This window comes from Columba livia, chromosome 1 (genome assembly GCF_036013475.1).
Source record: "Columba livia isolate bColLiv1 breed racing homer chromosome 1, bColLiv1.pat.W.v2, whole genome shotgun sequence".
Classification (NCBI taxonomy): domain Eukaryota; kingdom Metazoa; phylum Chordata; class Aves; order Columbiformes; family Columbidae; genus Columba; species Columba livia.
Genome location: NC_088602.1, coordinates 122,651,616 through 122,662,650, shown reverse-complemented (window position 1 = coordinate 122,662,650; position 11,035 = coordinate 122,651,616). Strand labels below are relative to the sequence as shown.

At 41.7% G+C, this 11,035-nt stretch overlaps 1 protein-coding gene across 1 annotated transcript; it reads right to left on the bottom strand.

The window, feature by feature from the left end:
- Positions 1-896: 896 nt before the first annotated feature.
- C1H3orf38 (chromosome 1 C3orf38 homolog) lies at positions 897-10,055 on the bottom strand. Its single transcript, XM_005502602.3, has 3 exons — positions 9,840-10,055; positions 6,408-6,628; positions 897-2,925 (listed from the first exon to the last, which is right to left on the bottom strand). Exons 1-3 carry the CDS (start codon positions 9,970-9,972, stop codon positions 2,371-2,373), a joined length of 909 nt encoding a protein of 302 aa, XP_005502659.2. The 5' UTR covers positions 9,973-10,055; the 3' UTR covers positions 897-2,370.
- Between the last annotated feature and the right edge of the window lie 980 nt (positions 10,056-11,035).

The window sequence follows — 11,035 nt, the reverse complement described above, 5'->3', positions numbered from 1 at the left end:
TTGGCAACTACAATTTCAAGTAACCATACACCAAAATTAGCTGCTGCTGAAATCAGTTACCACTCAGCAGCTAATGAGCACAGACTAACATATGCAGATTCTTAACAGCCTGATAAAAAATGCAAGAGCAGCAACTGCACCAAGAGTTAATCAGTAAATCATGATTTACTGATTACTCCACCCCACAACAGAACAGGGATTTACACAGAGCTCACAAAGCTGTGACAATTTAACTTTTTCTTGCGTACTTTGCGTAGGGGAACAGAAGATGCAAGAACAAGTTCATTAGCTATCAGCCCTAGCAAAAAACTGATCTACCACAAAGCTCCTGACATTCAGTATTTTGAAGTTACCTAGCATAGACTTTTTGAAGGTAAGAATTAAGACTGCTGTTTGATCACTTGCTTAATCCCACAAGCAATCAAGGTCCCACCAAAAAACCACAAATTTTCATCACTGTTCTTCAAGCTGATACTAGCACTGGTGTGGCCAGGCTTCTTACAGAGCTGACCAGCCTGAAGGGTTTCTGACAACACATTGGTTTTCACCGGGATCAGTCCCCACTCCCTCGCTCGCCTTCAGAGTCAGGACAGGTGTTAATGCCAACACAAGGGGGAGGTAGGGACAGGGACCGGAGCGGGGGAAGGGGACCACCTGCACCACATCAGATTAAAGCAGTGATTAACACACCACCCTTGGTCATCTTCATGTTTAATACACTGACTAAAGTAATAGCTATGCTGCCAGTTACAAAGTACAGTTCTGCAAACGATAAAATATTTAGTTGGATTACAGGCCATCATACTGAATGTTGACAAGGTATCCATTCAGGCTTTTGTCCTCACCTGAAGAACAATGTAATTCTCAACACATATGAGGAAACTGCCTCTTCCAAATTTTAAATTCAGGTTGATTTTTATTTATTGTACATAAGGAGCTGAAGAAGTGACAATTCAACTTTTTATAGGGAAAGAACATTCTAACACAGTATTTGAAGTTTTGCTTAGAAATAATTTTAGACATTTTTAAAGAGAACTCAAGATTCATACTGTTCATACAAATCCATTCCGTGCATACCTGAATCTTCTTGTTTCCCCTCACCCACACATCATTTTACCATTTGTTGTCTTTGACAAATACATCAAAACCAAAAGAACTGTTCCCATGTTAACAGGGAATGTTTCAATTTTCACAGTTTGTATTGGTGAAGCCATAAAATGAAAACAAAACTTGCAAACAATCCAAGCAAGCTGTGGAAAAAAAGTTTTCATCTTGTTTTCACCTCTAATCACTTATAAATTAAAAAAACAAACAAAACAAACAACACACACAAGTCCTACCATGGTAATGATTTAAGTTTTTAAGTAGTAATTGGACTATTTATTTAATATCACCTGTCTTTGTAACTGCCCAGTGTTAAAAAAAATTGACTTATAGTCAATGTAGTAAAGCAGCTCAGAGCAGATAAAATTCTTATTTTGAGAAAACATACAAAAATCACAACCATTATATTAAAAACTCTGTTGTAAGTATATACAAAATAATTATCAAAGCATTTGCTTCATATAGTGTTGCTGGAAGTCATGAAATCAACTACTTGATCCAGGACAGTTCTAGAAATGGACGTCTGGGTAACCATCTCAAATTTGTCTGCTTGGTGACACAGAACAAGAGAGTTTGTCTGTATTCATTACAAAATTGGAACCATAAGGTAAAAAGGAAAGTATTAATCCAAAATAAAACTACTTCAGTGACGTTAAGTTCCTTGCACTGTCCCATTAAACTACTTCTGTTGTTCAGTGAGGGAACCGCATTTAGAACATAAATGGCAGCAGCCTCCACTCATGTTATTTTGTCTGTTCTCTCCAAAAGCTCTTACATCAGCAGATGGTTTTCTTGGGACTTAGACGTCCGTTTCGACACTCACCAAGCCCAATTTCAAAAAGCCAGAAGCAATGAAATCCTGTTACAACTCAAGAGTTTGAACTGGTGACCTGAAGAGAAGCCACCTGCAGTTTGTGAACCCCAAGTCATCTACTTCATTATATACTGCTGCCAACCCATGTTGAAATGTAACCATGTTTTATAACCCAGAATAACCAAACTAATGCCATTCCTAACTACAGTACAACATCTAAAGTAATACACTAAAATATTTGTCAGCTGTTGGAAAGGTGCCCAAAAGCATCACCCATGTTAATACTTTAAACTCTGCATCTCAGTTTGTCATCCAGCAAATCTGACTCAAAAAAGAGACAACATCACATGGCTGCAACCATGTCAATATTCAGCTATGCACTGCAAGTGCTGTATGTCCCCCCCTCACCTAATCAAGTCAGTTGTGAAAATGTTGCTCAGAATTTCTGAGGTTCAAACAGTCAGGTCTTCCCCATCATACAATTCTTGCAGTTGGTTTGGTTCGTATTTTATGGAGGGTTCTTCAATTTGTGTTCCAGGCTGCAGGGCATTCTGTCCAACTATTTTAAGATTCACAACTTTTATTTTCCAGGTATTCTCCCTAATGGGACAGCTAATGAGTCCAAAAATTAGTTCAAAGATGCCCAAACAAGTGTTGTCTCGATGTACTGTGCCAGCCACTGCTACCAGTACTAACCCATGTGGAGACATGGCACATTTCAGTCCATTGCCATGCAAATTAGGGTTGAATAGAAGACATTCCTCTTTAACCAAGGAGAGCAGGCGAAGGCTCACCATTTCTGCACCAACGTATTCTTCCCTGTTTTTTTCTAATGTGTTGTAATGGAACTTCATTCTGGCATTCTCCCAAAAATGCTGTGGTCCCCATCTTTCTTCAGATTTTACTCCCAAGGGATGTTGAGAATTCAGGAGTTCAAAGAACCACTGACAGAATACTTGTCCTAGAGCATGAATGTCTTGTGACGACTTTTGTCTCTCTCCATGACTCTGCAATCAAACATATGTTTTTATTAAAACTATTTAGCCTTAGCATGCGAGATTACCACTTAGAACAACACAGAATCATGTAAATACTTATTTTAAACATTCTTTCTTCCTCAAGTGTTCTGAGAGAGTGCCTGAAGAAAAACAACTAAGTAAAATCTCATTTATTTTTAAGATCATAAATTATCTTATACTCTAGAGAATCAAGGTAGGCTCTTTGAATTACAGTCAGAATAGTCACTTCAGTTTTGTTTTGGTCTACAATTTATAAACAAAGAGGAAAATCCTGGTTCTACCAAAAAAGGGCATAGGAAGGAGTTTTTAACAACTTCCATGAGACCGGGCTTCTCACAGTGAAAACCAAAATTTGTCCTGAGTAAAACATGCTTTGGTTAGTAACTTTTAACTGGCCTTTACGTTTCCAAAATAAGGTTACAGAAAAACAAGGAGGACACAGACACAACCCAAAAAGCTAATTTCATATTAAGGCATATCAATTTACTAAGAAGTGCTTATAAATAAGCAACTATGTTGAGATGTTTTTCCTGTTTCATGTTACCTTCAGTCTTTTCTTCTTAGTACCTTTTAATTTAGTTGTGTTGGTCTCTGCATCTTCATATAGCTGGTAAGAACAAACAGTACCTATTGGGAAGTAAGTCACTCACATCCTAATATCCAAAGCTCACGGGATACTTCTGATTTATGGGGGTATTTTACTTAAGTCCGTGGAATACACTAACAAAATGCACAATTAATCCAGGAAGAACCAAAACACAAAGAAGTAATGTATTCCAGAACTTTTTCTCCACCAGCTCATGTGCCTGGATTTAGCCCTACTGGGCAATAAGCCTGCCAAAAGTCATCCAAAAGATGCTTGGTCACTTTAATGAGTGATGTTTGTCATCTTCACCTTTTTCTAACAGGAAAAGATCCAAATAAAAGAAAACTGTAGGTTATGTTACCCTTGCTCCTCCAAAACAGACAAAAGCCTTGAGGAATCTCACTTTTCTATTTGTACAACTGATCACTTAAACCAGACTGAGACAATATGACATTGCGATAGGAGGGCTGCAGGGATTTTCACAGAGCAGCACAGGCTTACTCTGGGAATGAAGGCAACTCCATTCAGCCTGTCATAAAACCCTTGCTTCAGACTCATAAAATCCTTTCTTCAACACTGCATCTTCTGAGAAAGTATTTTTAAGGAGTGAGACAAAGTAAACATTGCTAGCAGACGGCTAAACCTTCAAAGAATAATCTGAAAAGGCTCAAAGATTCTTGTCTTGTTTAGAAGCCTAGAAGAATGGGCCAGTGAAAGAAAACAGGAAACCGCCCCAAACACATTGTCCACTGGTTCCCCGTAGGTTATGGATAAGCCACTTGTGTCCTTTTTTGCCTCGTTTTACAGAAAATGATACACACATTCCTAAAATATATCTAAGATGTAGGGGAATAAGAAATACTTTAAATATGTACTGCACCAAAGCAAGCAGTAAGATTTTTTAGATGCTATTATGGGTCAAGCTAAGCAAAATATCTAATCCTTGCAGTTGAATTCTTGGTATGTGTAGAAGAATAGCAAAATTTAAATACAAACATTTAGGAAACAAGTTGCTTAGGAATTAGATATTTAAGACAGATTCTTAAGTTGATTATAAAACATGTTTAGTTTAGATGACAATTCTTTCTAAAGGAAGGTTCACTGTAAAAGGCAACAACTGGATGCTCAAGTAACAGTCCCGTGAGCCTACTTAATTTATACATATATAGTTTGCTTATCCTCTACTTTTTCTTACAACAGGTAAGATTTTTTACTTAAGAAAAATCATCCAGACTTTCCAGTGTAAAGATACATGACCTCCAACTGTAATATGGCATGTTGTTTTGAACAAGAACTAAATGTATGGTTATTTTGTAGGGCTTCTCAGTATTTGCAACTTGACAGCAAGATGTTTAGAAGTAAATGAAATATCAGGTTTGCTAACATCAAAGTCTAGTAAGCATTAGATTAAGTAAGTTTTAAGTCGGTACTAAGTCTGAAAAGTTTGGAGATTCCTATATAGAAATGCTGTAATTGTTTCACAATTAACAGTAATTAATTTCTAATTCTGTTATGTAGGTTCATGTTACCCATTTCTTCACAATGGTGAGGGCCACAAGAATTAAGAGAAAACAAAGGCAAAGAAAGATGTATGTAATAAATAATCCAGCTGAATTTCTCATTCTTTGTGAATGTGCTTTAAGTACTTTGGAGAATTTTGTTTACTTGCCTTCAATCATGAAACTTTGCTAGGGCGTGATACCTGGGAAGTGTTCTTGCACGAGCAACATTCTCATTTTTTTCCCAAAGTACACACACAAAAAAATTGTTTTGAAAACAAATCTCAGCTAAATTCTCATGGGTTAATCCCTGAGAGAAAGCTCAGCGCAACAGGTTGTCAACAGCTACAGAGCTCCAACAGTCCAGCTGGTGGGGCTGTTGCCCATTAGGTCTCAGAAGTACAACACTTAAAAGAGCAAAGTGGCTATTTAGAACTAGATGGTAAAGATCCAAGACTAATAAAACACTGAAAGTTCATTACACCACCAGGATTTGCTAAATGTCAAAATTCTGAACTTCAGAATAACCTGTAATTGCCAAAACACATTTAGTTCCACTGTATTAAGTGTTACTAACATCAGAGGAGAAAAAGTTACATGGATCTGGCACTGCTACAAACTTTGCATTTGAACAATATAAAAATTCTCTAAAATCCATTCTGCACTCTATTAACTACAAGAGCTAAGAAGGAAACACTTCACAGACAGTGCTACTTCGATTGTACTGTCTCTAGAAGTAGATCAAGGCCACTTACAAAGAGACGATTTTCTCTCCACCCACCCCAGCTCCCCCAAAATGTTTCAGACTACATTCTGACACGTTTTCACCCTGTGATCTACTAGCATCTCTTTGCTCTGCTCCGGTATGTGCCCTATCAATGGTATAACTAATACCTGGTGTGACAGCAGGATGACTGGAAATCCCAGATCCACACCAAAAGTTTAAGAAGATCCACCACATTAAAAAATCACAGGGGGCTATGCAGGGTTTCTGTACCCAGACAACTGTTTTCAGTTGTCTTTGAATCCACAGAATTACTTGTGAATATCCTCTATTTTAGCTTACAGTACAACTTCAAAATGAAAAGAATGAAAAAGAACCCACACATTAGAATTCAAATGCACTAATATACTTTGCAAGACAGAGCAGAAGACTGTGCTCTGCAAGTGACAGGTTGGCATAGACGCCTTAAAGTGAGGTAATTTAAAAAACAAACTAACACCAATGACAAACAAAAATGAGCAAACCAAGAGTTAAAGAGATTCAGTACGTTCCTAAATAGGGGTGAAGAGCCACATTTTGGATGTACATTAGAACTCCTGCACTGGCTACCTTGCAAAAGCAAAGCTATGCATACTTGGGTCTTTCAGAAAACAGCACTCACCTCTTCATGTGGTTTTCTCTCTCCTGAGTCCCAGGCATGTGTTGTGCACTGCCCACTCCAGTACTGCTTTACACGATCAATGAGCAGATGTTTCTCAGCAGAAGGAGGCACTGGAATTTCTTGTGCTGCCAAATACTTAAAAATTATTTCTCTGTAGACTTTTCTGCGTTTCAGAAGTTCTTCTACACTTTGGCTGTAAACCAAAATGGCATGAATGGCTTCTGCAAGTAAAGAAATGTAAGTTAGCAGTTACTTCTCTCACTATTAAAACCCAAACATATGCCATTTCTTAAGCTCCTGACCAGCACCTCCAAACACAGCACAAGACAAGCCTAAACAAAATATTTAAAAGTTTGTTTGCAAGCTGAAATCTGACCTAATCATATTAGACACAGAAGATACCCAAAGGCTTGGAAACAGGGTTAAGAAGTGGTGCTGCTTTTACAGAAAACTTTGCTAGCCTGTAATGTCTACTTCCTGTTTAATGACTGCTTGGAACTTATGTATGGTTTAAGCTTGATGAAATGGATGCAACCTTTTCTTCCAAATGAAATTACTAATATTCTTCAAGTATTTTCAAGCTTTTCAGAAACTCCAAGCGCTTCAAGAAGTATAAAGATTCTTGCACACAACGCACTTCACCTATATTTCCTAAGATGCAGCTAGCCTTAGCTTCAAAAGAAGTTCATTTAACATGAAATCACTTAGGGCTTCCTGCTTCACGTCATCATGTATCACCTTCACTTAGCAAAAACTGAGCTCTACTTTATTCTCTGTTTGAAAAGCTCTGGGATATTTCAAAATAAGCCAGCCACCTGTCTTCTTGGAAGCAAGATTAGACAGAGAAAGAAGAACCAGACAAATCTTTTATGGCTCTTCTGATTATAGAACGCGCATCTTATTTCTGCGTCAAGTGGGTAGTTCAGACTATTTGGTCAGAGAACATATCGTTGTTTTGAAGAATATGCAAGTTTTAAAATGTTTCCCGTGAACAGAAAACTGACAGAAATGCAGAGATAACCAATGTAATCTCTGATTTCCTGTATGTTGACCACAAATTCTAGTACCAGAAATCTGCAGTTTTTCAGACAATAGACAGCAGTTTGCGAATGTGAGGTTCCATGTAGGTTCCTGAAAACTGACAGAAATGGAATTAAATCCATTTTATTTCCACACTAATAAAATTACTAATCTAGAGTTCATAAGAAAACACCTTTGCAGCACAATTAGAAAGCACTGAAATGCAACATTCAGAAAAATTCAGCTACAAGGCTTGGTGACAAAATTAGGAAACATGACAAATTGAAATTCACTTTTAAAGTAGTTGTGGTAGCCAGTTCTCACCCGAACTGAGGCTGGGTGTTTAACATGTTGCCTATAAACACTTAAACAAGAAGAGACTAATTACTGAAGTAAAACAGAAACAAAACAAAAGCACACATACACACAAATCTCTTAATTTAACCTACAACCACTGCAAAAAGCAGATTAAAAAAGCAAGAAGAAAATCTAAAGGAATAAGACCTTTTTAAGAAATGTGTATGGCAAATTTTACAGGTGTGAGTTATATCACACAAAATGTATTCAAGGTTTTTGGATGAGTATATTTCAGGGCAATGTGCTGAGTGGCCTCAGGTAACTCACATACAAAATAAAGTTTTACAAAACGAATCTCAACATCTACAAAATGAGGGAGGATGGTCACACCTGAAAGCACTCTGTTCTACAAAGAAATTAGTTTAAGATTTGATTTGTGTTTTTCCCTTTCAAAACCTGAAAGCAAACATCATTAACACAAACAACAAGAGACATCTGAGTTTTAAATATTGTCTTAAACACTAAAAGGGCATGAAAGAGGCAGAGTAGTGCACCAAGCTCCTTGAGTGGGGGGTAGGTGTCTAAGAGAGAAATATACCCTGTTTCTGTGAAAATAAGATAGGGTCTTACAGTAATTTTTGCTCCAAAAGATGCTTACTTTTTTACTTATACAGCTGCCTGGACACTATTTAAATTGACTTTCTTTATGAATTGTAACTAGGGGTTATTTTCGGAGTAGCATTTATATTTTGAGCATCCTCAAAAATCCTGAAAAAAATCATGCTAGGGCTTATTTTCAGGGTAGGTCTTATCTGCTCGGAGACAGGGTAAGTGCTTGAGATCTAAAAATCTGCCACAAGTCTTTAGCAGCCCCAAGTTCCTTGGCGAAAACAAACCCCAGGCCCCCAGCAGCCAAACCCCACTGCTGTTGGGACACACACAGGCCCACCAGAGGAAAAGGCTCCCAATGGCTACAAACAACCCAACAAAACACAGCTGCACATTTCACACAGAATCACACAGAATGTCAGGGATTGGAAGGGACCTCAAAAGATCATCCAGTCCAATCCCCCTGCTGGAGCAGGAACGCCTAGATGAGGTTACACAGGAATGTGTCCAGGTGGGTTTTGAATGTCTCCAGAGAAGGAGACTCCACAACCTCCCTGGGCAGCCTGTTCCAGTGCTCTGTCACCCTCACTGAGAAGAAGTTTCTTCTCAAATTTAAGTGGAACCTCCTGTGTTACAGTTTGTACCCATTGCCCCTTGTCCTATCATTGGTTGTCACCAAGAAGAGCCTGGCTCCATCCTCCTAACACTCACTCTTTACATATCTATAAACATTAATGAGGTCACTCCTCAGTCTCCTCTTCTCTAAAGAGACCCAGCTCCCTCAGCCTTTCCTCATAAGGGAAATGCTCCACTCCCTTAATCGTCTTTGTTGCCCTGCGCTGGACTCTCTCCAGCAGTTCCCTGTCCTTCTTGAACTGAGGGGCCCAGAACTGGACACAATATTCCAGATGTGGTCTCACCAGGGCAGAGTAGAGAGGAAGGAGAACCTCTCTCGATATACTAACCACCCCCCTTCTAATACACCCCAGGATGCCATTGGCCTTCCTGGTCACAAGGGCACAGTGCTGGCTCATGGTCATCCTGTTGTCCACCAGGACCCCCAGGTCCCTTTCCCCTACACTGCTCTCCATCATGTCGTTTCCCAACTTATACTGGCACCTGGGGTTGTTCCTACCCAGATGCCAGACTCTACGCTTGCCCTTGTTATATTTCATTATATTTTCATCAAAGTTCGCTGCAGCCCCGCACCCGACAGGGCGCAGCCAGCTCTCCAAGGCGCCGAGAAACCCCCGGGACGCTCCAGCACACCGACCCAGCTCGCTTCCCCCCCAGCCCGCCGCTGTGAGCCCGCCCGCCCCGGAGCCAGCGGAGCAGGACGCGCTCGCAGCCCCCGGCTCCCACCCTCCCGGCCGGGAAGGGAGCCCAGCCGCCGCGCCCTGGGGCGCAGAGGCGGACCCCGGCATCCCCGCCGCGGGGTCGAGAGGCGGTCGGGCCGGGGAGGCCGCGGTAGGAGGAGGCAGCGTTCCCGTCCCGGTCTCCGCGCACCTTGGCGGCTCTCCGGGTGCACCAGGCGGTTGGTGACCGTGTCCGTCAGCGCCAGAAGCTCCTCGGTCTCCAGGAACTCCAAGAGCTCCCGGCACCCGGCTTGTTCACGCTCGCTCAGCCCCAGCGACGCCATCGCCGCGTCCTGCCCGGCGAAACTGAAGGTGCCGCCGCTTCCTCAACGGAAGTCGGGGCAACGGCCGCTTCCTGCGCGCCACTCCGAGCAGCTCCCGGTGCCGCCGGCGGAAAGAGCGGCCGGCGCTGAGGTTCCGCCCGGCAGCGAGAGAAACCTCCCCCGGGTTCGTGATCCTGCCCGTGGGGATCAAGGACCAGGTCGGGGAGGGCCCGACAGCTTCAGCCCAGCCCACAGGTGGAGAAAAGCCACACGAAAGTGAACTTGAATGTATACATTAGATTTATGATAGACGTTATAATTATCACCCTTCCCTTCCATCAGATCGTTAAGCTGTCACGCTAATTCCACTGCCCGCACCCCCCACGGCCCATGGAGCGTGGTCTGGGAGCGCTGCAGCCCCATCTGCTCCACATCACTGGCCACGGGGTGCCTGTGGCTTCACCTCCTCATCACTGTGAGCCCAGCAGAGGATCACAGAATCAGAATTACGGAATAGCTTGGGTTGGAAGGGACCTTCAACAGTCACCTAGTCCAACCCCCCTGCAATGAGCAGGGACATCTTCAAATAGATCAGATGTTTCAGTCTCCAGCAGTGCACTGTCTGACCATTTCCAGTATTAGACCTGTCACAACAATCGCATTGCAAAATGCAAAGGAGAACAGAAAGGGAACCTCCCATAGCTGCTTAATGATGGTTTTCCATCATTAATGCAGTGCCCACACATCCAGCCTTACCACAGCCTGCCCAGAGCTGGAGGCCTTATACAAACAAGGCTCCCAGCAGGGTCTAGGCAGCTGCTCTGGGTGGAAACAGGCTTTGGAAGTGTACTGGTAGGCCTCAAGCTGAGGTAACATCTATGGTGGTCACTTCAGCTGGACTGACCAATCTTTGGATATCAGAGCTGCAACCCCTGTGGCATTTAGTCTTCAACTTGTGACTGAAGGAGGTGTTGGACACCTGGGGAACTAATACCAAGCAAGTTACACGTGCCCGCAACAGCAGGAGGTCTGACAGCACAGCACCTGCCCAAGGAAATGAAGTTCTGTGAGCCAAAATTGCTTT